Source organism: Syngnathus acus, chromosome 10, assembly GCF_901709675.1.
Source record: "Syngnathus acus chromosome 10, fSynAcu1.2, whole genome shotgun sequence".
Taxonomy (NCBI): domain Eukaryota; kingdom Metazoa; phylum Chordata; class Actinopteri; order Syngnathiformes; family Syngnathidae; genus Syngnathus; species Syngnathus acus.
This window is the reverse complement of record NC_051095.1, coordinates 23,672,006-23,700,003: the sequence shown is the minus strand read 5'-3', so window position 1 is coordinate 23,700,003 and position 27,998 is coordinate 23,672,006. Positions and strand designations below refer to the sequence as shown.

The window sequence follows — 27,998 nt, the reverse complement described above, 5'->3', positions numbered from 1 at the left end:
CTCTCACATTCACCATGATATGTGTTTATTATTATATATATATAACACTAGCAGCCGTCATCTTCCAGAATGTTTGCGTGTTGCTGCCAAAACTCTTCTCCTATAATGTCACAGTGGTAGGCCTGCACACTCCTTCTGCTCCGAGTCACATGCACATCCTTCCTCTCGTCATTCACTCCTTTTGTTTGTTTGAAGAGACTTTCATCATGCTGGTAAATAAGAAATGATAAAGACAAGTTAAAAAGCTTTGTCCTCTACATACTATAAACATTGTTTTTTGACTGAAACGCTATCATTGAAAAACACCCAGACACCTGACTGGTGTGACACCCATGCAACATTTCAATGCATAAACGCAGTTTAGTTGGATGCACACTTTTGCTGTGTTAATAAGCATTAGGTTCAGATACGTGGCACATGGAAGTTGATTGTTAGGTGGATGTGTGCGAGTGTGAGTGTTTTGCTGCATTTCATTCTGCATCAGCAGCTTATGAAGCTGACTCGGCCACGCTGTCAGATCATTAGCATGACACTAATCCCTACGTGTGTGTGCAGGCGCAAGTGTGTTTATATGCTCTAAGTGGTGAATGTGTGTGTGTGTGTGTGTGTGTGTGTGTGTGTTTTGGTCATGGATCATGGGTAAAAATGCTATTAACGCAACACATTTTTTGCAGATAAACTGCATTAACAGGTGCCTACTCGTGCTCTCTACATGTCCTGGTCATTATTTTGACATTTTAGTGCATGTTTGTTGAAAGCTTTTGAATTTGGGGCAAAAACATTCTGTGTGATGCCATCTTGAGACTAAACACTGCACTGCATGGGAATTTGGCTTTCTATCCTCTGATTTCACTAGCAGGGTATCTTGACGTCACTTCCAAAATCTTGACACGGTCACTCTGCTACTGTGGGGCATAAATGTAGGTCAGTTTCATACACGCATCCATAGTGAGTTGGAATTGTTGCGATTGTGGGCATCTTTGTATTGATTTTCAGGTGAGTGATTTATTAGCATAAAATTTGGTGAGTTAGCATAGCTTGTCATTGTATCGAAATTAAGTTGCAGTTTAGCTGGACCACGCCCAACCGTCTCTCCCCTTGGAAGCCCAATGTTTAGTGAGTATTAGTGAGGTGTACAGCAAGAGGGTGGTAGAGGGGTGGCTACCCTTTTAACGAAAGGGCCATTGGCCAACTTATACAGTTGCTCCGCCACCAACGAGCCAGGACAACCAAGTGCAACGAGCCGGTCAGCGGATGCGTGTTGTCGAAGCAGACAGGGGCCAAGCAAGCTTGTGGTTGGGGAGAGGCAGAAGGTCGGGCCAAACACAGTACAGGCATCTCGCTACACAGCGGGTCGGGAAGCAGGCATGCGCGTGTCAAGGCAGCCAGGCATACCGCTACGCAGCGGATCAGAGCAGGGATCTTGCCACCGAGCGAGTCAGGTAAACAGGCATTAAGGAACAGAGCAGGGACAGGTGCCAGGCGTGCGCCAGAACTGACGGGCGTCTATATACATGTTCTAACAAGCCTGTAAAAAGGGCACAGGTGGTGGTGATCGGCGCTGATTGGCGCACGCAGTTCCGTATTAGCAGTGCGCTCTCGAGGACAAGCGCGGGGGGCGTGGCAGCCAGCCAGAAGGGCGAGAGCAGAGCGGAGACGTGACATGCTCATGCATATGAGACAGGACTGATGACCAAAAACTGGCTATTTTAAGCAATACAAGAAACACTACATGTAAAGTGTCCTATAATTCTTGAAGTATGTTGACAAAAGCATGTCACGGACATGCTCGTAAAAGCTTTTGTAACGTGCGTGTAGGGGGTTGCACATTATGTCTTCTTTCATTAAAGAAACTTGCTTTACAAAGCATTTGGTCTTCCCCAGGGTGTAGACGCAAGAATTGGACCAAAATATGCCTCATAGTTCAAAACATCATGTCTGTCATAAGCATGTCACACAATGAGCATCAAAGGCTTAACTCAGAACAATTGTTTCTCTTCCCGTGATTCATTTTCGACACTTATTACCGAGGTGCATCGACAAAGAAGTGTCCTCAGCACAGGCGCCAACACTTATTATGAGCTTTATTTTTATATTATGCCAGAGTTGGTTAAGACTGGCGGTGCACTGGTTAGCACGTCCGCCTCACAGTTAGGAGACTCCGGCGATTCTGGCCCTCCCTGTGTGCAGTTTGCATGTTCTCCCCGAGTCCGCGTGGGTTTTCTCCGGGCACTTTGGTTTCCTCCCACATCCCAAAAAACATGCTTGGTAGGCCAATTGAGCACTCCAAATTTCCCCTAGGTGTGAGTGCAAGTGCGGATGGTTGTTTGTCTCTGTGTGCCCTACAATTGGCTGGCAACCAGTTCAGGGTGTCCCCCGCCTACTGCCGATGACAGCTGGGATAGGCTCCAGCACGCCTGCGACCCCCGTGGGGACAAAGTGGTACAGAAAATGGATGGATGGATGGATGGTTAAGACTGAGGAATTTTTCTTTTATTTTAGCAATGAGCGTACACGTCTGCCTCTTGGGTAAAACTGTGACTTGTTTACGATTTACTACATGTGATATCATAAAATCCATGTTGCAGCTGCGTAAACTATCTTAGAGCCAAGAAGTAGCATTGCCAAGCAGAAAACACTTATTGGACATAGATGCAAGTTTTTTTCTTTTTTTTTGTGGCGCTTTTAAATATGACTTGTCCACACTAGCATGTTGTTGATTGGTGAGTGTGGAGGATAATAGCCCTTAAATAAATCGTCGCTTTGATGTCCCAAAACGACAAATCATTCAGCCCTATTGTATACTATAGAACAGTGGTTCTTAACCTGGGTTCGATCGAACCCTAGGGGTTCGGTGAGTCGGTCTCAGGGGTTCGGCAGAGCCTCCATTGCGGAGGTCCGAACACACCTGATTTATCGTGGAAATCTGTGATGACGCATATCTGAACTGGTTTCAAAAAGGCAAAGGCAGAATTCACACTGATTTGCGAGTATTTAATTTGTTGTGAGTTCTGTATTGAGTTGGTTTTGTTCTTTGTACAAGGTGATTTTCATTCATGGCTCATTTTGTGCATCAATAAAAAACATCTATGTCTTGAATTTGAAAAAAATATTTTGTTTTTCATTAAAGAGAGGTTTAGTGAATGCCTATATGAAACTGGCGGGGTTCGGTACCTCCAACAAGGTTAAGAACCACTGCTATAGAATAAATAAAGGTTTCCAGTTTAAGCCTCTATTTTTTTTTCTTTGCAGTCAATGAACAAATTGTGACCAAATTTTTGTTCAATGTTAGGGATGTATCTTAACATGTAAACAGCCAAATTGTCAATATCGCAAGCAGAAATAAATAAATGAGTCTCAAATCATCTGACCTTTTCCCAGATGAGAGTGGTGCCTTTCCTATGGAGAGCCGGTTCTTTGTTGTAGTTGATGTCAAACTCGGAGAACAGGATTTCATTTTTGGCAGCAGCTAACGTTCCCTGTATGAGTACACAAATGTGATATCGTGTGTGTAAAATAAATCAAATTAGGTGAACGGGAAGTTCATTTTTAATGCATAACTACAAACTTCAAATTTTAAAAGTAGAGCTGTACAAATGTGAAAAGGATGAAGAAAAAAATGTTTAATGCATAACCATCAAAAATGTCTTTTTCTACCACGTTTAAGATGTTTAAGCATGTTGTCTCACCTGTTGTCAACTCTTACATGCACTGTTATTTACCAATGGTAACTCACTGCATTGTAACTCACAGATCGGTAAAGGAATGTAAATAAATTTGATGGCAGGACCAGGCTAACAACTTCTAACCACTACAGAGAAGAAGCATTGAGTATGTTTTTGTTATATAGCTTCCCAAAAACAATAGAACTATTCATACCACCAATATATGTCCTTCATGCGTTGAGAAAAATGATATGCAGTAAGTGTGCGGATGCAGCGAAAATGCAGTGGGTCGGACACCTTGCTTTACAGCAGGGAATGTCAAATACATTTTTGTCGGGGGCCAGTTTGTTGCTACGGCTTTCCCTTTTTTGTTTTTACATTGAAACGTGTCATGTTGTAGAGCAGTGGTTCCCAAACTTTTGCAGGCTGGCGCCCCCTTTGGCTCCCCAGTGAATTCCTAGCGCCCCCCCCCCCCCAAAGGACCGGCATTTATATAAATAAATAATACATTTATATAAATAAATAAATAATACATTTATAATATCATTACCATTACGTTGAATTAGTGGGAGCACTGAGTTTGTTTCTCAGAAACGAGCCGGTCCCATCTAGACGTAATCGGAGACAATGACACCCGAAGTGATTTAAGGTTTGTCTTTTATTGCAGGATGCTTGGTCTCCATGTGTTGAAGCAGTTTTGAATGCTTCACTGCCTGGTTAGTTAGCCTGTCGCCACATATTAGCTTTGCGGGCTCGACTGGGGAAACATGTCACGTGACCGGGACGAGTGTCTTGACCTGAATTAATTGATCGTCGATAAAAAAAAATTCTGTGCGGCTTGGCGGCCCGGTACCAAGTGACCCACGGACCGGTACCGGTCCGCGGCCCGGTGGTTGGGGACCACTGCCCTAACCAGCTCAACACAACACAACACGGCGCGTTCTGGCGAGTCCCCAATTTCATGTTGACTTGAACTCAAGATGATGTTGACCGCCAGAATGCGGTTTTTATTATAAGATAAAATTCTGAACATTACAAGCTTGAAATTACAAACCTGAGCTTTTGCTTTTGTAGTCTATGCTGTCGGATCTGACTGGGCCAGAGCGGCGTGTTGTGTACAAATCGACTGCCGCCCCCCTACCGCCCCCCTACCGCCCCTTTCTTCCTCACCGCCCCCCCAGATCCTTCCACCGCCCCCAGGGGGGCGGTACCGCCCACTTTGGGAACCACTGTTGTAGACCAATTAATGAAAAGTCCAATGTAATTATTTAAAAGTCCACACAAATTACAAATGCCGCAAAAGCCATGATAGTTTTTTTCCCTTAAGAGAGAAATTAACCCATCAGGTTTATTTGTGCATGGGAAACGTCGCATCGCTCCGCTTTTCGACACTCAAGTACAGCCAGACAAGCAAGAGAATGTTTTGGATTTTCTTTTTAAGCAAATGCATCGTGGCAACAAGTATCCATTAAAATAATTCGGCGTTCACTTTTTATGGCCAACTCGCGACTCAATTTGAATTAACAGTTTACCCCTGATTCGTGCACAGCACTAGAGGGTTATTGGAAAAGGGTATTGAAAAAATCTTGCAAAATCTCAATGTTTTTATTCATTACAGGTGACAATTTGAAATTGAAATAACACTAGTAGAAGTATGTATTTTTTGTTTCTATTTTGTAACTGCTTTTGAATCGATTACTTTTAAGACCTAAACGTAAGTTTCATTCAAATATTTACTGTAATCATGACTTAACAAGTGCATTGGGATTGCCAAATTGGTAAGAGAGGAACCTGATGACCTGATGACGCCCTTATTCCATATAGTGTACTTATTAATACAAATTTTAAAAAAAGTTTTGGATGACAACCTATATTTGAATAGCTATATTGCTTGTTGAATAGTCACCTTTAAGCGATCTTCTGCTTGAACTGTGGTTAGTTCACCTTTCTGTACAAGGGTCCAAAAGACTGTGTTGTACAAATTATTTATGTGACCTGGAAAAAATGACAAAAAGAGTCGGACACTTTCATCATCACCATCAACAGTGCAATGACAGTTGTAACAACATGCTTACAGTCTGCTTGCCTCCAGCTCAGATAGTCTTTCAGGTTGCGGTTGCTAGGATACAGTACCACCCGCCCATCAAATCCTGGTGGATAGAGGAGAGGTTGCTCTTCAAAAAACTCTTTCCAGTAAAAGACATAAGAGGACGAGAACTGTGAGGTCACGTGGGTCATCAGCTTGCTGCAAGGAGAAATAAAGTCAGACAAACATCAGCAATAACAACAACAACAACATATGATCTCACTTATGTTTACCTAGCTCTCCTCTTGAACCAGTTGGTGGTCCTCTTGAAAACAAAACTAAACTCATCACTTTGTCCATAGGCAATGATAATATCTTCAAGCTCCTCCATGACTGAGCGGGCACTGCGGGCCATGAGGCCCAGGGCCCTGTTGTCATTGGGTTTGGTGAACTTGTGCTGCTCTGAAAACCTAAAACGCAACGATGACACTGTTAACTCTGAACAATAGCACCATAAAATGATAAACATCACAGATGTGCATTCGAAAAAAGCAGACTAACTTGTGGAAGTTCCGGCCATCCAGTCTCACAACAATGTAGCAGTTTCTCAGACAGGTGTCATCTACTTCAAAGTTACGCACATATTCAAACTTGCTCTTGGCCATGGTACAAGTGGAAATAAATAAACAGGCCAGGGGTCTGACAACACAAGACTTGATACCGTAGCAAAGTCTGCAGACATTTATAATTTGCATCAGTCTGTTGCTGCAAATACAAGATTGACAAATACGGTTGATCAACAATTGGTTCAACATTTGTTCAACCAGTTTACAAGTGGTAACCTGGGAAAAAAATGCTAACAATGCTAACATCCAGTGTTAGTGTTAAACTGTACGCAGTGTATATTTCGCCACCTAGTGTTATTTCTGCCCTGTACGGCACTCAATGATTATGCCAATAACCACTAACTAATCTTAAAATATCTATGACATAAACAGTCACTGTCATTTGTGTATGAGCGTTTAATCTATCAAGCCGACAACACAATAAAAGACAAAAATGACAATCATGTTTTAATTAATACAGTCATTAATCAGCATTACATCAGTCTTCTTAAAGGGAATCAGGCTTACCGCACTAGAAACGATGGAAAATAATCAGACCAATTATAAGCAAAACAGTTACGTTAAAACGGCCTTCTGGTTGTTGTATTATATTGTCAGTCTAATTTGTCTTCTTAAAATAAAATAAAAAGTAAGAAACTACGAAGAACATGATGTGACGCCGGATCTACTTGGTTCAGCACTATGCTCGTCCGACTGATAACTCGAACATGATTGCACTTGGTTCCGGATTACCAAAACCTCATACAAGACAACACTTCCACCGCGTGTTATACAAATTTAGAATAAAATGCGTTATAATCGTTCTAACATTTTGCTTAAGTAACAAGACCCATTTGATATTCAACTAAACGTATAACGTTTTCTCGAGGGAAGCAAAGATCGTCTATTTAGCTCATCAGCATAAAAGTTTGCATTTGAAGTGTCGATACGGATGGCATTTTTTGTACTACATTATGCTAGCTATTATCATAATCATTCTATTATAAATTTCAAAACACACATAACAGGTTTAAACTATCCCGACAATCAATGAATGACCGTTGTGGAGTGTGCTCCCTTAACTTAAGAGTCCATCCATTTCCCATAATGCTTTGAGAAGTGTAAGCCCGTGCCTGCGGTTGTTTTAAACAAACATGGAGGAAAAAGAGAGAGACAGACGAAGTAGGACATTACATCGTCAAGAAAAAGACTCCGCTTCCAACTCTGGTGCCTCATCGGGTCCACGGGATGATGACACGTTAAAAATAGACGTTTGTTCTGAAAGGTTTGACCCCCTTTTGGCCTTATACTCGACCACGGTGCCGCTACCGTTTCCAAACATAAAATGTTTCAACAACATCGCCGAGTACGAAAGTTTCCTGAAGGGGGGCCGTGGTAGAGCCAAGCCCGAGAATGTGGAGAAAAGGCGGATTAAGGCACTGAGAGGAGTCGCAGACCCGGAGCGCATAGAGAGGCTCAAGAAGCTCATGGTGAACAAGAAGTCATTGGAGGAGGAGGAGGAGGAGGAGGAGGGAGGAAGCAGCAGCAGCAGCCGCGCGCAGCAGTCACGGAGACGCAAGCCTCAGAAAAATGTGCTGACTAGGATGACGTGTAGGTTCAATGCACAATTAGTAAAAGCTACTTCACCATCGTGACAACACACAAGCACTGTATTGTAAAGCACAACTTTTTCCCTGACTGAGACCTGCACGGCAAACTGCGTCTCTCTTCATTTCCATAATTAGAATTCATCCTCTTCATCACGCAGTTAATTCACATTATGAAAACAAGACATCTCACAACTATCAACAAGTACCGAGATGTTAAGTAGTATCACCAAGCTTACATCTCACAGAGTAGCAAGTGTTTGTGCATGTCCTGAATGTTGATTTTAGCTGTTGTTGTTAGGGTTCATTCATGCTTGTTTGCAAACAGTCGCCAACAGTTTGAATAGTCTTCAACTGTTTTTCTTGTCGCAGAGAAATTTTGGACAAAATATCTGCGTGACAAGAAAACTTTTTTTTTTTTTTTTTTACCACCGTTTGGAACTGATTCCACCTTTTAGGAACCCTGGCTAAATTCCAACATTTGCTACGTGTGCTAACCCTGGCGGCTCAGTGACATATCGGCTTTAGCAGGTTGCAACAGAGGACTTGAAGAGTCACTGAAAGGCAAAGTGGACATACTAGGAAGTAAATTGGTCAGTTCATGTTTACCAAACTTTTGGCCCCAACCGAACTCCATAAAGTACGTTTTACGTTCATCCTGATCAAATTTCATTTGAATGTCCCTAACTTTATAATTATAATGATTACAGTACATTAGCTAGTGCAAAATGACTGGAACTAATATAGTACTAATAGCCTGAGGAATAAAAAAAAAAAAAGACTCCTTATATCATTGTTACTTTTGTATTGGACTAGCAACAATCACATACTATTAGTTATATCAAATCAATCTTTATTTTAATTTTATTCTCTATACATTATCATCTGTATGTATTTCAATAGATATACGTACATACAGCCAACCACTGGATGTCTGGACATCCATGACATTTATTTTGACTTATCTCAGAACATGCCCACCTGCTGTCCAGTGTCTAAATCCAAAGTATTACTGCTGGAGCCGACGCGATATCTCTTTTGTTTACAGTATGCAAAGGCAGTCCTTTGGGAGAACTGCATAGATGTGTGGAGCAGAGAATAAGAGTCAAAGTTCACATCAGGACCTTCAAAGGACTGAGGGGTGTGTGCTCTGGCTTTGTTGTGGCCTTTGACAAGTTCTGGAATTTGGTGAGTGATTGGGATGCGCTTCTGATTGGAGACAGTCGATCATTGTCATCTCGTCGTCAGGCCATGGTGGACGTTGATGAGACGTACAGAGAGCCTCTTCTCGGAAAGGCGTTGTACCATGAGAAGGCCCTCACTATTTCACGGGTATACCATTTACTCCTTTGTGATTGACTGTATGCTCTATTAACACCTTTGTTGCACAGCTCTTTGAGAAGCTGAAGCTGCAGGAGAGCTCAGGAGGTGAAGGAGCAACAACAAAACACCGCGTCCAGGTAGAAAGCGGCCCTGCCAGGCACCGAAGTGACGACAAGTCATCAGAGGTACCAAAGGGCACCAAGGCAGGTCAGGAGAAAGAGTGCAGAGCGTATGGCAAGGTCCACACTCGCCACATCAATCAGCTATTTATCAGGGGAGAGAATGTTCTCCTGGTCAACCCTCAACCACTCTGACAGTCCCTGACTGCATTTGTGTGGGTGTTTTATGTGCTACTTCATCTTGCACTTTACCATCTACATTGAGAGACGTTGTATGTTGCTGAAGAACTGGGGGAGAGCTCTGGTTTTACTGGTGAGAACAACCGAGAGATGGACATATGTTGATGTCAGATTTGCATCGTGTTCCACACAAATCACCTTGCTGTTTAAGAATCGCCTGTTCTCTCACATGGGAATTCTGTAATGCGCCGACAGGACCGAAGGGCTCACTGTTCAAATCCCGTTGAGAGAAATGCAAAAGCGGCCATTAGCTGTTCCAGAGAAGCTAGTCTGCTTCCTGCCCATGAGCAAGGTACTGATTGACTGACCCTACCCCCTCCCAACACAAGAGGCTCTTCACATTGACACTTGATTCTTTGTCTGGGCCTGTTGGTTTAACTTGACCATTTCCCATTCAAATTTGTTAAAACTAACATATTCCTGTTTTACTATTCATTTATTGGGGGGGGGGAAACATGTACAATGTAAAATATTTTGATTTGTTGTAAATAAAATGAAATAGTAAATGTAACGTTTACGTGATGAAATGATGGTTTAATTCTACAGATGTTTATTACATTTACAAACTTCCTGACCTTTATTTGTCAATATTCAAAATAAAAAAAATACCAGATTTTTTTTGGGCCTAAATTCCTCCAAGCAACTTTTGTGTAATGTTTCCAGAAATTTGTTTGATGGTAAAACACGTAGAATGTACGTCCATCCTGGGCCATCCAGCAGGTGTCAGCACTCACCCGATGCTTCCGGCGGGGCCGTCGTTTCCTGCCTGTCTCTTGATGTTGCTTTTCCAGTTAGTTTGAACAGGAATGACAGCGCGGTCTCAGCGGACTTCATAAATGCATTATGAATAATTGAGTTTGCGATGCTCGAGATTGCAGATGGCACTCAAAAGCTGTCATTTGTCTTGACGTCTTGGATTGCTTTTACTCTTTAATGGGCACATTACCCATAAAAGCACAATTTACTGCAGCTCGTGGAAGTTTTTTTCTTTTTAAATGGCAGAGGTTGCTCATTGTGTTTTTGTGTATTTTTCTAATTTTATATGGAGTGCAATGAAAGTAGGTCAGTAGAAGGGGGCAACGTGGCTCAGTGATAGGCTCCCAACTCAAGAGGCTCGGGGTTCGATCCTCAGCAATTGTGTTACCTTATCGAAGTATCGGTACAAGATACTGCCAGAAGGTGAATGATGAATTCAGTGTTAAGCCCTTAACACTTAACAAGTGGAAAAGCACCGTACAGCTTAGAGACCATTTACATCAACTGGAAGTAATTTGCATGTTGAATAAGATTTTGCTGCTTGAAGTCCTTTCGAATGACGCTAATGACTCAACTCACCAAATAACACACACCATTAAATCATTTCAATCAACGGTTTAATGTTGTAAGCTATATTGCTGTGTAAATCAAAATGGGAATGCAAAATTTCTTCATAGGACTTTCTTTTTGATATTTGCATATACTAGTGTTTCAGTAACAACCCCATTTCTACTTACAGGAGATCAAAAGTAGAAAAAAAAGAAAAGCTGCAAAACACAAACTAATGTAAGAAAACAGATTTTGGTCATTGTAATGTTCCAGACTTCAATAAAAGGCTACAATGTATCAGTGTGCAAGACCTCCCGAGGCCCACAAGGCTGCAGGATCCACTTCCTTATACTCTGGCGTGTGAATTATTAATAACATCGTTGGCAAACTGGGGGTGGCTGAGGGAATTCCAGGCACCCAAGATTGATGTAATATTACAGTTACAAGGGTCAGGAGGCACTTGGTCTCCAACAAGGAGCAGTGCTTTCTTTTTCTTCTACACCCAACAGATCAGCACCACGGTCGGTCCTCTCGCCTGCTTAGTCGTAAGGGACACGCTAGCTGACAAATACTGCACACGAGCGGTTGGAAATGTGAAAATAAGAATTTAAACACAATGTGATGCAATCGTCAAACAGTCTGCGCCAACAGGATTACACAACTAACGAGAGGAAGTAAAGTTGTTTGAGATAAACAGCATGAAAGAACTAATTAAGACTAAACTGCCATATTGTGTACTGACAGTTTACTTGGCTTGAGGCACGAGTACAAACGGATTATTTGTACATGGTGTGGTTGCTGCCTTCAACACTGCATGGTCACATTGTCTTCTTTATGGAAGTTAACAGAAAAGGCAAAGATCTTGCAGGCACTCTGGCTTGTACTTGGGAGGGAGGAGGACTTTCCCCAGAACTGATTATCTTCTTTAAATGCAAACAAGAAGAGCCATGATATTGTACCACGACTGAAAGATGGTCTGGCCGTGGAAAACGGCTCTTGTTGGCCAATAGTGATGGCAGCATGTGGAGAAGGTAACAATGTGCTCTTCCTCCGCAACTGCAGATGAAAGTTCTAGCAAGAGCAAAGAGATGTAGATTTCTATTTCCAAGCTAAAGGAAGACAGAGGACAAAATGAGAGGTAATTTGATATATTAGAAAGTTAAAATGGCTGATCACGTTCTCCAAACTCACCATTCAATAGGAGGCATCTCAAAAATATCTAGCGATATATAAGTATATACATTTTTGCTATTCTGCTGATTCCGTTTGATTGAGATTATAAAAGCACACACACCTGACATTCATGACCGGCAAGGCACACAATTTACAGTAGCTGTCTGAAGACCGCACCGATCATTGGTTCAAACTACACACACATGCATACGCACGCTCGCACAAATCCATTTCGATCCATGTCATTCATTACACAGCATTATTTGTTTAAAATAAGGAGATTGCAGGGCGTTGGTATTGTGAGAGTTGACATTTTTCAAGTACTCTTTGTTTGAAGCTCGGAACAATCCTTCACCAATGACCCCTCGGCTCACCTCTTCTTCATCACTTCCCAAAGTTACCAAAGTCGGCGAAGGCGTCATGTTTGGCCTGCTGAACCATTGCCGGGTTCATCCCCATTCCCATGGCACCGGGCATCGCCATCGTCACCCCTCCCATGTTCATACCCATGCCCATCCCCATCATGCCCTGGTTGGAAGCCATAGACATCCCCATCATTGCCTGGTTTGGGGGCATCCCCATTGCCATCATGCCAGCGTTGGGCGCCATTCCCATTCCAGCACCGGGGTGCATCATTACAGTGACAGGCGGTCTCGCTGCCGAGGGTCCGAGGCTCATTGCAGAGAATCCTTGTGACAGCATGTTTCCACTGGCCTGGTTGCCTGCAACGTATTCAACAAGTCACGTTTCATTTCAGGACACAGGCCTTTATTAGAAATTACCTTGTCCATAAAACTAATTTGGGAGGTTCTGAGGTTTGACTGTATGGAAGTACTGTTTAAGAGCAAATTATTGGTAATGAATCTTTCAACATGACTCAATCTTGGCCGCTAAGTTCACTTGATAGCCATCAGGAATGTAGCAGCAGGTAATGACTGAGACGTTGATGGCGCGTTGTGACCCAATGCAATAGGCGGGGCTCACTAAGCTTCATTTCATTACCTAGCAAAATACTGCATGTCGAAAGTCCCGAAATTCAATCAACATTTTCATTGAAAAATAAGTTCCTTGGGTTCCTAAGATTGTGAAAATAAAAATCTAAGTTATTATTACAAACATGAGGCTCTCAAAAAGAATAAAGAGAGGCTCCCAGATTTGTGCTATTGTTAGCTAGCGTTTCCAAAAAGGACCATAGGTGCAGTGTTGTAAAACGACGACGAATATTTCTTGGTGTCTCTGGAAACACGCTTTTATACACAAAAAACGACGATGAGTAGAACATATTTTGTTTTATTTACCACTGCTTCCTCGTTCGCTTCTATGCTTGGCAACATTCCATTTATGTCACAGTCCACGGAGTCAAATGACTCGGGAGACTTCGTCTTCCCCCACACACAAAGGAAGATTTGTGATCGTAAATATATAACCCGTTCGTTCTGATTGTCGGCCTGACTTTGTTTTTGGAGCGTATTATCGAGACAATTCACCTCTTGTTGTGAAAGCGCTATATAAATAAAAAAATAATGTATTGTATTAGCACACCTCACACAGTCAGACATAACTTTAAAACATAAAAGATAGTCAGGCATTTGCCATCCTTGGTCTGGATCAGGCAAATCAGAACAAAAAGAGCCCGATTGTTTTTGTGTTTGCCCGGCCTGAGAATGCATGAGCCGCATCGGTGACCCATTACATTTGTACATTTTGTTAATAGCAGGGGTTTCATATTTTTACACGTGTAGTACTGCTACTAATGTTGCATTATTTTTGTTTCGCTCTGGAATGGATTAGAGGTTCCACGGTAGATGAAATAAAATCAAGTGCAAGCCTGGCTGGGGTGTTTGCTGCCACATTCATTAGGGGGACAACATTGCCAAAAGATTGCCAGATTGACAAAATTCTTAATGATGCTAATGATTGTTTATTTATGAGCCTCTTCCTAGTTAGCCTACTTGCGAGAATATAAGCCTTTCATGTTGAGGTTGAACCATGTGGTTACGCCAACAAAGATGCAAATGAATTCCTTGTTGAATGCTATCATATCCTGCACTGTATTATTGACGGGTTCCTTGAAAAGCAGCCGGGGCGCAGAGTTCGAATTTATGTGGACATCTTTCTGTTACCTTGCTGAAGTGTGTTGAGGGAGGGTTGACTCTGCTTGGGCGCCTGCATGCCGGGTCCCAGCGAGTCGAGGCTGATGTTCACCGAGGGGTCTGACCAGGTGGAGGGCAGCGACGCTTTGGCTGCAGCACCCTGAGAAACGACTCCCTGCTGAGCAGTCTGCGGTTGTAGAGGTGCCCCTATGTTCTGGAGGGGCTGGTGAATTCATAAATAAAAACATACCTTAAAAGTGCAGTTATCACCACAAAGTCCTATGCCAAGATATGAGTAAATATCATGTTTTTAAAATACTAAAGCAATCTTAAACTTGAGACTATGTAAGCAATATTAATTTGATATAATGAATCTTCAGGTATTTTTCTTGGCAGGGAAAATAATAATCCGTGAGGGAAATAGTATATGCTACAATCACAGTAAAATGCTCTACAGTACTAATAGATGAAGTTCTGTAAGTCCAAGTTCTGATCATAATTTTAAAGGTGAGGTGATTGTCTCTTTTTGTTGAGTCAAAATTTTTCTTTAACACAAAGCGTTCTCTATGGCCCCCGTAGTCTATACGTGGTATTACGAATAACGTTGAGTTTGTGGAAAATGAATTAGGCAGCCGAAGCCATTCGATTTTAATCATCTCAGGTGGCGGCAACTTTACCACTCGCTGAAAATGATATCACAGTTGCCAGGTCTAAGGTTACAACCAATCACAGATCATTAATTTTCATATTTTGGTCATGTGATATTTGTAAGATGGCACGTCATTGGTCATTACCCGAGCCTTGACAAAATGGCCGCCCCTGAACTGGATTAAAACGGGTGGATTTTACCACCTGGCGTCAGTCGTCTAATACGTCAGCACCTTGCTCGATGTTGTTGGTTTGTGGGTCCACACAACAAGGAAACTTCAGGAAAAGTTAAGTGTATATTAAACAGCAGTAAACTGAGGCCATATTGTATGTGACAACAGACGTTTGAGTACCTTCAGTGAGAACGTACTATTTGTGTGGCAGGTAAGAGTCAAGAAGGGTGTGTTTCCAGCTTATTCAGTGGACACGTCCGCAGCTATTGAGAGCAAGCTATTGGTGTGTGCGTGTGTGTGTGTGTGTGTGTGTGTGTGTGCGTGTGCATGTGTGTGTGCGCGCGTCTGTGCGTGTGTGTTATCAGGATTCAAGAATGTGCCCAATATAAAAAAAATAGCTGTTGTGAAGACGCTATATAAATAAAGATGTATTGTATTGGAATGGTGATATGACAGTTGGCAAAGGCTAATCTTCGTCAGCAAAGCAGCTATGTTTATGCCTTAGTGGTTTCAGTGGAAGATTTGCTTATATTGCCCAGTTTAGCTGCAGAGCCATATAAATGGGTGCGGTCGTGTGACAATTAGTATACTGTATATTTGATTTGATATTACCAACTACAAGTAATATTTTGCACACAAGCAACAAGAAAAAAAAGTATAGCTCAATTGACATAGAAGGAATCTTTTTTTTTAGAAATAAGTTTCAATATTATAATTTAGTAAAAAGTAGCATGGGCGTTACTATTTTTCCAATTAATGTATTTATTTTCTAAGACCTCATTTATTTTCTTGTTGGGAGACTGTGTATTATGCACACTAATCAGCTTTGATCATGTGACTGCGTTGACGTAATTAATGTCTTTTGTTTCTCTACTGTCATATTCTCTTGATCATGTTCTCTCTTTTGGTTTTGCAGTTGAAAAAAAATAGCTGAAAAATGATGCGTCTCCAGAGGCAACATTGTTTTAGCAATTCCGACAACAGATGTCACAAAAGGTCATGTCTCCTGTCCTCGTACTTAATGCAGAATAGCAGTCGTCTCTGCTTAGGTTTTGCAATGACTAATTTATTTGTACAACACCAAGCTCATTAAAGAAGTGTGAGAGAAGGTTTGCTGCTTTCAAATTAGCCTCCTGAGTCAATATGTTGTATTTCATGTTTCATTACATCAAACCTTTGAGTCCCCATTGGTTGTACTTGTGATTATTTCGTTTTTGTTAAACTTGTTTTTTTCTGAAGGTAAAAAACAAATCACAAAACGCTTTGCTGTCACATGGTCACATTGATCAGGTTATATATAGATTACTATACAAATGCCGAGTGATGCTCTCACTGGCAAAGAGATGATATCATGTATGCGCTGGAGTCTATTTTGAATCGTCAGTCAAGCACATTAACTGATCATCAGCACTCCAAATTTGTCAAATGCAATTTCCCCAAAATCGAAGCATGAAACTGATGTCATGTAAAGCTAAGCATATTGATCAATTATTAAGAACAGATGCATTGATGTATGAGTGCAACCATGCATACCTGTGATCTCGACTGAGGCAGGCCTGTGGTGCTCATGCTCTGCGTACTGTTCATGCTGAAGTTGAGGCTCTGAGAGGAAGTAAACGACTGAGCCGGCCCCATCAGGTCAAATAGATCTGCTGATGATGAACTGGAGCCCGCCGCAGTAACTGGAGCAGGGGCGGGGGCAGGAGCTCCAAAAAGGTCATTTCCACCGATGTCAACAGGCTGAGCAGATGCTGGCATCTGGCCACCAGGGAACGCATTCCACTCGCCAAAGTCTCCGTTGTTGCTGGAGACTGGTCCGGCTGCAGGATAGAAAGCAACACAAAAAAAGTTATTTGAGCAAAGGTTGCTGTGATATTGCTCTAAATGGGAGTATAAATAACTGACGTACTGCAAACAAATCAACAGTTGAGTCGGCTCAGTCCACTCTGATGAATGTATTCTCAGTGATAACTGACGCCACATTTTAAAATTTAATTGAATTGATTCCGCTTGTTGTCTCTCCATCTCAACTTCCACTACACCCCCATTCACCCCCCGCCCCGTCTTCCTCTGTCCCTGTCTCCTTGTCATCCATAACTGGAGCTGATGTGTGTCTGTTCTTGTTATGCAGAGCAGGTAGCATGCGCCATATGGCCAGCTTTCCTTCTGAATATTCTAGTAGTATGCTGGAATAGCTACAATGGCACAACACACACTTAAAAGAAAGTCTTGAATCCTACCAGATACTTGGGAAAGGCCGGCAGAAGCAGCGGGTGAAGCAAAGTTGGCAAATCCACTCATTAAGTCTGCAATGAGAACGAGTCATAAAGATGTCCGTTTTAGAGAAGAGCTCCAGGTGTTGAGCTGACAGTTAGCATTCCTTCAGTGTGCTCGGGAGTGTTTGGCAGAAAGGAGGGGTGGTGACATCTGTTCAGTCCTCCCGCCCTCTTCACTCACCGGGGACTACTCCCAAAAACATCTGGTGCACTTAGTTCCTATACATTAGCTCCCTCCTCCAACTGTCCCCAAAATCTGATGCTAGCGCCAGCAGCTGCACATTGTGACAAGTGCACAACTGTCGCTTTGAAGCAAGCTAGCTTGACAGCTAGCTTGTTAGGCCATCAGATCAGCATTCCCCATTGCCTTGAAAAGCCAGGTGCACAGACTCAACAAATCAACCTCACTGTATAGACCTGGGTGGATTGGGTGGCAATGTGCGCGTGTGAGGGAAAAAGAACATCCCAAACAGACACACTGCATGTTACAAACTAAGTTATCCGACACTGGGTTATTAGTCGAAGGTATTTAATAGCAGTGAAGCTTTGCTTATTCTGATGGCGTTCGAACTGCTTGTAAATCGGATCTTTAACGCTGTGTTTTTTTTAGGTGCACGTGACAGCATTTTGCTAGTTGAAGCACGCAGTTTGGTTAAATCTCGATAAGCAATGTGCCTGACCACACCTCTTTTTTACAAACGGCATCTATACTTATTTTATAAATGGTAGGGTCAGTTGGTGACAACTACACACAACTAGCTGAACTAAACTAACAGTACCTCCTCTAAACCACCATTACCCCAAGTGCCGGAAAATTATACCAGTGGAAGGAGGCTTTGAAGGTGTTGAGTCCACCATTAGTAGGTCAGCTAGTCCGCTACTTGAGGCCTTCGTTGCTGCGGATTGTGGCTGCAATACAGAATACAGATAGATCAGAAGAGGTACATATGGCACTTGCATCCACAACACACTAAGTCAGCCTATCTTAAGTGTATTCACACACAACCTGTTTGGTGGAAGCGGTGGGGCTGGCTTCTCCTGTGTACTGGGCCGCCGCCCCCAAGTCCACTTTCTTAGATGGAACTCCTCCTCTCTTGCGGGTGGCTGTAGTCTCTGTTGCTTGGACTATTTGTACGCTCTTGGTGGTAACGGTCTCTTCTTCATCTTTAAACTCTTTGCCCACTTTGCCATTCTGAGATGAGCGGCTTCGCTCCTCCTCGTCACTGGTCAAGGCCAAATGAACAAATTAGAAAAAGCCAATGCCTAATGCGCTTTGCTTGTGCTATCTTCACATTTTTACTACTGGCTTAAAGTCTGTTAGCCTTTATGCAAGTGATGACAAACAAATCCGCTGGGTGCGAGGAAATTTTTTTTTTTTTTTGTGCCAGAGGCACTTGTTTTTGTCTGAAAGCGCCACAGGAATGGATCTGCCCAAGTGTAAATTTGCGTGCCACAGCTTGGACTTTAGAAAAACATTAAAAACTGTTTAAATTTTGGGTTAATTGCGCAATATATTTTCTTTGAACATCTTAACACAATCAATGTACATGACAAAACAGCCCTTCATTCTTCCTTGTATTTGTTCTTTTGTGGTTTAGTGTCTACATTCTCATCAGCATTTAGAGTGGGGCAAAAAAGTATTTAGTCAGCCACCAATTGTGCAAGTTCTCCCACCTCAAAGATGAGAGATGCCTGTAATTTTCATCATAGGTACACTTCAACCGTGAGAGACAAAATAAAAAAAAAAAAATCCAGAAAATCACAGTCAGATTTTTAAAGAATTCATTTGCAAATTATGGTGGGAAATAAGTACTTACATGTTTACATATACATGTCCAGGCCCGTCTGAAGTTCGACATTCCATATGATATTCTCCCAATCCTCTTCTGGATCATCCAAATGCTCTCCAGCAAACTTCAGACGGGCCTGGACATTTAATGGCTGAAGCAGGGGGACACGTCTGGCACTCCAGAATTTCAGGTAGTCTTTGTTACCTTGGTCCCAGCTCTCTGCAGGTCATTCACTAAGCCCCCCCCCCCCTCTGGTTCTGGGATTTTTGTTCACCGTTCTTGTGATCATTTCGACCCCACGGGCTGAGATCTTGCGTGGAGCCCCAGATCGACCAAATATTTATTTCCCACCATAATTTGCAAATAAATTCTTCAAAAATCAGAACGTGATTTTCTGGACTTTTTTTTTTATTTTGTCTGTTAGTTGAACTGTACCTATGATTAAAATTACAGGCATCTCTCATCTTTCAAGTGGGAGAACGTGCACAATTGGTGGCTGACTAAATACTTTTTTGTCCCGCTGTATATGAGGTCAAATTCACATCACTAAAAAACTATTCAGAACAACTGAATAGATAAATGTAACACTTGGCTTTATTTTGTTCCGTCCTTAAAATTTGCAGTGTTTTATATGCAACTTGATTTTCCTCAATTGTACTGTGAAGTTTCAATCCACCAATGTAGTCGTTTTTCACATGACTACATTTATACAAATTGTTTTTATAATTTAGCTGCTAAATCTCTGATATAAAGTTTATGTGATGTGTTGTTTTTCTTAATTAAAAAAACCTAAGATATTGCAGTTTTATAACTAGTATTCATTCATTGATATATCATTAGAAGTGTATTAAATAATTCTATTTATTTGAAACTTGTATGCTCAGCGTGCTTTTGCTAATTTACAAGAGACTTGCTGTGGCCACATCTGATGGGACAAGCCAAAACACCTGACTAAATGATCTCAAAAAATAAAACAAAATGTGGCAATGTAACAGAAGACAGAAGCACATTCCAGCTCCAACTCCAATTTCCAAACTCCAAATTGTGATTTCTATTTTCTAGCGGCTGATATGATAAAATAGAAAGTTAATACATCAGATCTTATATCTTGTTCAAACTAAAGATCTTTCAAACTGTAATGCTGTCCACTTCATGCCCAGAGTCATTTACACTATTGTGGGCAATAAAATGAATAGAAATAATAAGATATATACAATTTTTTCGGGAGTTAAAATCACTTACTGGTGTAAGTGGGGTGTGGGTATATGTAGATATATTTGACGATTGTTGATATTTGGGACATTGCCACTCACTCCCCCTACCTAAATCGGTCCGGTGAGTCGTCTCTTTCCTTCTTCCTAAACTTGTTGATGGTATCGTCAATAGTGCTTCCAATCTTGTCACTGATCTCTCCCAATTTATCGCTGAAAGGGAACTGCCCTTTGTTACTCTCCCAATCATCATCCCACCGGTGACGGGTTTCACTGGTGTCATACCTGTCCCCCGCTGGAGGAGATCACATCAGTGGGATTAGGTCAGAAAATTGAAAGACTTTTTTTGTTGAAGGGACTGAGATTTGTTTAGATTTGCCAAGAACGGACTTACAGTAACCTCTGTATCCTCGACTATCGGAGGACACACCAACAAATTTATCTTTGTTTTTCTTGGCTTTTTTCCGTTCTTCCCTCAGCCTTTCATCATCCTGGACAAACTCCACCATCTCCTTCACCTTCTGGCGCACATTCACTCCTTGGTCTTTCCCATGCTCGTCTAGAAACAGTAAACATATGTAGCATTGAAACATGAATTGATGAAAAAAAAAATTAATTTGAAGTGCTCTCTCTATATGTAACCATCGCTGAGCAGAAAATACACACTTGGTTGAAAATAATGAAAGCAGCTTTAGGGGACTGTGTGAATGTGTATGTGAGTAATTGTGGAGTAAGTAAACCTTTCAGCATAGCCCACACTAAAGCTTTTGTTAATTGACATTCTGTTCAAAGAAAGCCTCTTATTATCAAAGCAGAACTTTTGAATTAAAGTGACAATGAGTTGCGGCGAGTTGAAATGCTGGTGTATGCACCAAACTTTTGCAATCTGCAAAGAAAAACACTTACCAACAAAGTGGTAACTTTCTAATGATCTCAGGTCATAGAGATGTTCCCTGGCACTAGTGACAACCCGCTCTGATCCATTCCTGATTAGATGAGCAAGCAGCAGTAGGGACTGCAAGGCAGGACACATCATTTTTGTCACAAGCGTGAAGTTAATTCTGAACAAACATATGGTAGCATACTACCCAAAATTAGCAGAATGGCAAAAATGTTGAACAGCCTGAAACTTTGCTTTCTAACCATATCATAGGTGTGTTAATGAGTAGTAAGGTACTAAAAGGGTCTATCAGATGTGACTATGGGTCATTGACCTTGTTTTACATGCTGTACTGTATGTATGCAAAGAGCTTGTGGTGCATGGCCAGCAGACCTTGTAGACTCTCCTCCAGTTTTTCTTGTTATCTCTCAGCATGCGGGTCCAAAGCATGTTCATCACCTCTGGGAACTGCTCGTACATGAAGGTCGCTCTGCACATTGACACATTGACAGGGGGCAAGAAATAAGTAACATTGATTGATCTAGAATGCGTCATATCCAACATTTTATGTCGCATCTTTTTAATATCTTTATTTCATTTCTTCATAAAATATATTACATTGTATAGAACACGCATTGAAATTCCCCCAAAATAAAAAGAAGATAAAAGACAAATATCCTGTGCCAAGAAAAAGTCCTAAACAACAGTTTTCGCAACACAAGATTGTCTTATCGTTAAAGGCACCATTTCAGTCACCTGTGGTGTCTTGGTCGTTCTTTTCCACTTTTACCAATCAATACAAATAGAAGACGGTAAAGACGAACAAATATAGAGGAAATGACAATACGAGTAAATGAAATACAGTAGTTACAAAGATGGAAAATGCTGCATCATGCTAGGACAGGGGTGTCCAAACCCAGACCTCAAGGGCTGCTATCCTGCATGCTTTAAATGTTTTCCTCTTCCAACGAACCTGATTCAAATGAGCAGGATCGTTATCAAGCTTCTGAAGAGCTTGCTGACGAGCTGATGAACTGAAGTTGGACATCTCTGTGCTATGGGGCGTGAGGGTTTATATACTCAAAGCAAGCCTCATCATTTTCAAAGCCTTTTGTTTGTCAGAGTACTTGATTGAAAGAATGTATTGTGTAATGTATAATGTCTGAATTTGCTATGAAATACAAGACTGATTCTTGAGAATACAACACCAACCAAACCCGGATGTCTCGTGCAGCCCAGACAGCCACTATTAAACTGCAGTGACGGGTGGTGAAGTAAAGCTAGCTCCTCCAATGAGTCTATTTAACTGACTTGCATATAAAATTGATATAATCTATGTTTCTTAGGGCTGTATAATTGGCTGCAGTATACGGGAGGAGACAAATAGAGCAGGCAACAGTACATGAAAATGGAATAATTTACTATTATGCTGTTCCAAAGTAAGAGAGACAAGCAAAATAACAAACACAGCAAATCTTTAAAATAGTGATTGCTGGGCTAACCTTGAAATTTCACTCATCAGTTGTCCTGATGGTCCCCAGGGGTCATCATTGGTGGCCTCTCTGACTTTAGATTCCACCTCTGAGTAGTTCATCACCACATTGGTTCTGTGAGGGAGCAAGAGTGAGAGAGTGAAAAAGTGACAGCAAAGAGCGAGAGAGAAAATATGCAAAACATGCACATGAAATGTTGCTTAAGTACAGTGGAAAAACATGTTCCTTATTCAAATATACAAATAACAAATTCACTGTTTAAACACTGGGCAATAAAAAAGAAGACTTTAATAATCCCAGACCCACAAACACTTGTTCTTTCTGGCTGTCTGGACAGTGGGACAAAGGGGAGTGAACTCGCTTGATGAACCCAGCATTCAAAATAAAATAACATGACGCTGAACGAGTAAAAGCAAATTGGGTTCCAGCATAGAACATGAAAAGGTCTTTGACACTGATCAGTACAGGGATGCAAGCAAAGGCACCCCCCTTGGAGCGCAAGAGTGAGTGTGAGCTTTTGTTTGGGTTAAATAGTTCATTGGTTGTTAAATTGTGATGACAATACAAACTAACGCCGCCACTTGTTGCATTTATCCACTTGAGCCCTCAGCACAACATGATGCAACTTCAGTTTCTGGTTAGAATGTGACCTCATTCAAGAGTCACAAAATGACAGATGAGTACATAGAGATTAAACCACCAAACATCAAACACTTGCAAAAACAGATTATGGGGACATCCTGTATTAAACACAGTAACCCCCCCCCAAGGTCCTCAGAAAGCAATGTCTCAAAAGTCACATGTTTAGTAACATTTCAAAGTGTGGGTGCTTTTATTCATTTTCATTCCTCAACCGTTAACTTCTTTTTACACTTAACGTTACTTCAACTACTGCCTGTCAGCAAAACAAATGTTTTAAAATGGTGACTGAATTATTTTAATGCTACAACAGGGAGAGAAAAAATTAAACTGGTAGTCAAACCGGGCGGGATACACCCTTTGCTGTGGTTGTGCAGACTATGTCCAACAGCACAGGATGGTAACGCGTGGAGGACGTAATGTTCTTGGAAGGGCGACAAAATACTGTAGTGCCATCATGACTGCTATGTCAAGTTTTTTTTTTTTTTTTTTTTGTTTTCCTTTATTGGAAAGAACTTGAAGTCCCCATTTGTCAATTGTTTCCTTGATTATCTTTATGACAATTCATCAATTCAACTTCTTTGTACTGTATGTTCTACGATCAGGCCTGTGAGGTCCGTTCGAATACTGCACAACATTCTTACATTCTCTTACAGAGGCACTCAGAAAGGATGTGGTGATGCAATACTTTATTCTCGGTGCCTTGATATTAGCGATAAAGTAGAAGTTGCGCTTCTGACAGTGATGCACTGTCGTAAGTTTGTAGATTTTCATGAACCTAAGTGTTTTATTATTCACACAGCCAGCCACATGTAAAAAGCTAAACAAACAAAAGCTAAACCATCAGGCAGACGCTACAGATCAATTAGGTCAAGGACTAGCAGATTCGCCAACAGTTTTTACCCTACAGCGGTAGTCACATTGAATGCCGCTAAAAAGGGATGATTATGTCTGTGTATGTTCTTCTGTGGGTTTTTAGCTTGTATTTTTTTATCTTTTTATTCTATTTATTCTATTTATTTTTTATTTTATGCACTGATCGGTTGGCACTTTTTAAATTTCGTTGTACTTGTGTGACAATGACAATAAAGATCTATTCTATCTTCTATTCTAACGGAAGCACACATTCAAAAAGTTACGTGAGCTATTAACTCGCTGTGAATGACACACAACAAACCAGTGTTAATATTGAAAAAATATCAAATTACACTTCTAAGAACATTTACCGTAATTTTCGGACTAAAAGTCGCTCCGGAATATAGGTCGCATTAGCCATAAAATGCACAATAATGTGGAAAAAAAACATATATGAGTTGCTCCGGAGTATAAATCGCATTTTGGGGGGGAATTTATTCGACAAAATCCAACACCAAGAACAGACATGAACGAGCAACAACAGGCTAAACGATAGGTATGCTAACGTGACATAAACACAAACGAAGAGCTGAGAACGGGCCTGACGTAACATTCAGAGTTATTAAAAAAAACTATTACATAAATAACACGTTTATAAAACCATCTGTGTCACTCCAATTCATTAAATCCATTAATCGTCCTTTGTCAACAATGGGTGCGCGCTTGCACTTCAAAATGTTCCACAGGCCCATATAACGATATATAAATTATATATCAAATAACTATTATATAACCAATAATATTATCAAACCATCTGTGCACTCTAAATCATTAAATCCATCGATCAAATTCCTCGTCCTTTGTCAACGCCGCGCGTGCGCCCTGACGTCAGCCTCGTCGTTATTCCACAGATCTAGTATATAACTATATTGTAGCGTTAACAAAGTACAAGGAAAGACGTGGGTTTGGTAAACGGCTCTTTTTTTAACAAAACAAACTTCCAGGCGTGTGGCGGCGTGGACTTCCAGCCACGGAGGTGGAAGAGACATCCATAGAATAGGACCGGGCGTGCGTAAAAGCCATGACTGAGCCCCATCCACCGTCCACGGACAGCCACCCGGCCGAGCGCCGGCCCCCGACTTCTATCCACGGAGGTGAAAGAGAGCTCCGTAGAGTAGGACCGGGCGTGCGTAAAAGCCATAATAGTTTTTCAAACCTTCCGTGTCACTGCAAATCCTTAAATCCTTCAAACCCTTCGTCCTCCGTGTCACTTAGAAACAAAGCCGCTAATGATGCCGGTAGTACGTGGGGCCCTTCGTCATCTTCGTCATCCTGTGATCAATCTTTGTCCTTTTTGTAAACAACCGCCGCGTCACGCCGCGCTGCTGACGTCACTTAAAATTCAAATTACAGTAATCCCTTGCTACATCGCGGTTTGTTTATCGCGGTTTCACTTTTTTTTTTTGAAAATCTTTAAAAGAATTCACATATAAGTCACCCCCCCACCCAAACTATGAAAAAAAACCACGATTTATAGTCCAAAAATTACAGTACTCACCCAAGACCATTTTTAAAAAATAATTTCAAAATAACATTTTCTCCTATGTAGACCCTGTATACAAGCTAATACGCAAACTTTGAGACCAAAAATATCTGTCTGGAAAATGTACGATGAATGAAAAATGGAAAAACACAACCATTCATAGCTAGTATAAATATTTACCTTTAGTTTGTGCTTGCCACCAAACATAACTGACATTATAATGGACAGACAGAAAAATCAAAGAGTGAAGCGGAATTATTAGCATCTGCTTGTCAAGTCATTTCTCTTGTAATCTCTGCAATTATACCTGGCTTGCTTAAACTGAATAATACTGAGAATATCAACATCTTGTTAGCACAAATGGCTTTTGAAATTGTTGGACAAGCCAACAACTTAGATTATACAAACATAACGCTCCTCTATTTCCTTATCATATATTATTTGGTTGTGCCATTTTTATTTTCGCCAAACTTGGGACTTAGTGGGCTAACCCGGGACCTCGAGTATAACGTCTTTCGTGCCATATTATGAGAAAATATGTGTTGGTGTGACAGAATTCCTCGAATCATTGAATAGTCATTGGGTTCTAAGATTTCCCGATTCAGGCTTGCTCGGCATGATATGCTTACATACTGTACATACAGTGTTGCTAAAGTAAAACTTGAACTTAACAATGATCATAACTGACGCGTCACATTGTAAATTCATGCATTGAAATAATATCTTTTCAAACTAGGCGTCCATTTTGTGCCATGCCAATGTTTTTACTTCAATATGAGAGCTGTCAAACTAGCTTAGCTGGCTAGCCTGGTCAATTAGCCACCTAGCCAGTACGCTAAGAAATTAGCTTGTTGGCTAAGTTTATTCGCTTGACCCGCCAGGAAAATACACCAACAAATCACATAAATGCCGTGACGGCACAGGCTGGGTCATATACCAACCGCCACAAAAGCAACACCTACATATAAATGGTATATGTTGAACTACTGCATGTTATCTGCCGTCCATGGTTAGCAGCGTACAAGCTAGCTAACTTGTCCGAGCGATGTGACGTCAAAGTTTTTGATACGTGTCTCTTTCAAACCGGTAAACTCCGTACACAAACCAGGCGAAAGAGCTGCGGGATACTCACGCTTTGTCAACCAGCTCCCGAACCTTCCACATGTTCAGCATCTTGGCTTTGTGATGAGGAACTCTCCGCCTCGCTAAAACGCTTTCGTGGAGCCCAACACCGATACCAAACCTCGAAATGGGAAAAGTAAAGTGCCGTTCCACCTCTCGGTCAAGATAGGAGGCGCAAAAAGCACCACCCGGCAGTCAGGAAATTCGCAACTGCATGTCATTTAACACAAACATCTCAAATACTACTGCAAGGTGGAACCGCTTCAAATAATCCACGAAGTCATTTTTACGTGCATTCGTAGAATCGAGGATGCAAATAGTGTGAAAAGACAAATAAACCGACCAACTGACCTCACACAGCCTTAAACTTATGACCCAAAATGTGATCATAAAGACAACATACTTAGTCTCCCTCATTATTATTGACCTATTACGTTTAGATGACAAATAACCAGAGCAACAGCAAATAAACATATTTGTAGTGAGCGTTGTCACAGTGCAAGGGGCATGCTGTGCTGTAACTTTTGAAAAAGGTAGATTGCTGAAGGACACATCAACAGTCGTCAGAAAGCAGCCCGAGCATTTCTCCATGTAGTTGCGGAGTTTTAAACCCCAACTCTTCATTCATTTAGGGTGGAAGTAACTCAACTGTGAAGGAGTTACTTCCACCCTAAATGAATGAATACCTTTAATGAAAAAGGTACAACACCACACCGTACATTTATCTAGCCTATTTAGTGTTTTCAGAACAGCTTTCGCCGTAACAAAGCACTTTACATATATGTGTGTGTGCGTGTGTATGTGTGTGTATATATATATATTAGGGGTGTAAATCGCGGGTTTTGTCACGATACGATATCTTATCGATACAAAGAAACATGATACGATATTTGCCAATATCTTAAAGCCTGCTGTGATTCATTCACGATACATAACGATATAGTACTCCACGATCGATATTTTTATTTTTTAAATAAAAAATATAGAACAATATCCTGATTTATAACAATTCATACGCAAAATCAACAAGGTACTGCAAACTCTTTATTTAGGAAATTACAAGAGTATTGTAGTATACAAAGTGCTTATTTTAACATTGAACTTTATCGAATTCCTATATTTTTTCTCATATAAGTAAAGAAAAATGAATATTCTTTCTTTTTTTTGTAATACCATTAACTTTAAAGTGCATTACTGAACTATTTATTTACA

General features: G+C 41.2%; 3 protein-coding genes across 6 annotated transcripts; 1 reads left to right on the top strand and 2 right to left on the bottom strand.

The window, feature by feature from the left end:
- Positions 1-3: 3 nt before the first annotated feature.
- On the bottom strand, positions 4-7,034 carry thg1l (tRNA-histidine guanylyltransferase 1-like). 2 transcript variants are annotated; one of them, XM_037261481.1, is made up of 7 exons: positions 6,825-7,034; positions 6,253-6,423; positions 5,985-6,161; positions 5,741-5,910; positions 5,572-5,660; positions 3,372-3,479; positions 4-209 (listed from the first exon to the last, which is right to left on the bottom strand). In XM_037261481.1, the coding sequence occupies exons 2-7, from the start codon at positions 6,354-6,356 to the stop codon at positions 48-50; spliced, it is 810 nt and encodes a 269-aa protein (XP_037117376.1). In that variant the 5' UTR covers positions 6,357-6,423; positions 6,825-7,034; the 3' UTR covers positions 4-47. The 2 variants fall into 2 exon arrangements, with proteins under 2 accessions (XP_037117376.1, XP_037117375.1); XM_037261480.1 differs by having other exon boundaries at positions 6,253-6,456; positions 6,825-7,021.
- A 381-nt stretch (positions 7,035-7,415) lies between these two features.
- On the top strand, positions 7,416-9,601 carry lsm11 (LSM11, U7 small nuclear RNA associated). The gene is made up of 4 exons (XM_037261479.1): positions 7,416-7,907; positions 8,952-9,091; positions 9,152-9,235; positions 9,295-9,601. The coding sequence occupies exons 1-4, from the start codon at positions 7,451-7,453 to the stop codon at positions 9,538-9,540; spliced, it is 927 nt and encodes a 308-aa protein (XP_037117374.1). The 5' UTR covers positions 7,416-7,450; the 3' UTR covers positions 9,541-9,601.
- Positions 9,602-10,941: 1,340 nt separating this feature from the next.
- clint1a (clathrin interactor 1a) lies at positions 10,942-26,984 on the bottom strand. 3 transcript variants are annotated; one of them, XM_037261476.1, is made up of 12 exons: positions 26,797-26,983; positions 22,637-22,741; positions 21,528-21,624; positions 21,161-21,269; positions 20,649-20,813; positions 20,366-20,549; positions 18,257-18,476; positions 18,075-18,162; positions 17,218-17,283; positions 16,511-16,797; positions 14,187-14,379; positions 10,942-12,785 (listed from the first exon to the last, which is right to left on the bottom strand). In XM_037261476.1, exons 1-12 carry the CDS (start codon positions 26,835-26,837, stop codon positions 12,448-12,450), a joined length of 1,893 nt encoding a protein of 630 aa, XP_037117371.1. In that variant the 5' UTR covers positions 26,838-26,983; the 3' UTR covers positions 10,942-12,447. The 3 variants fall into 3 exon arrangements, with proteins under 3 accessions (XP_037117371.1, XP_037117372.1, XP_037117373.1); XM_037261477.1 differs by having other exon boundaries at positions 18,260-18,476; positions 26,797-26,981; XM_037261478.1 differs by lacking the exon at positions 17,218-17,283 and having other exon boundaries at positions 26,797-26,984.
- Between the last annotated feature and the right edge of the window lie 1,014 nt (positions 26,985-27,998).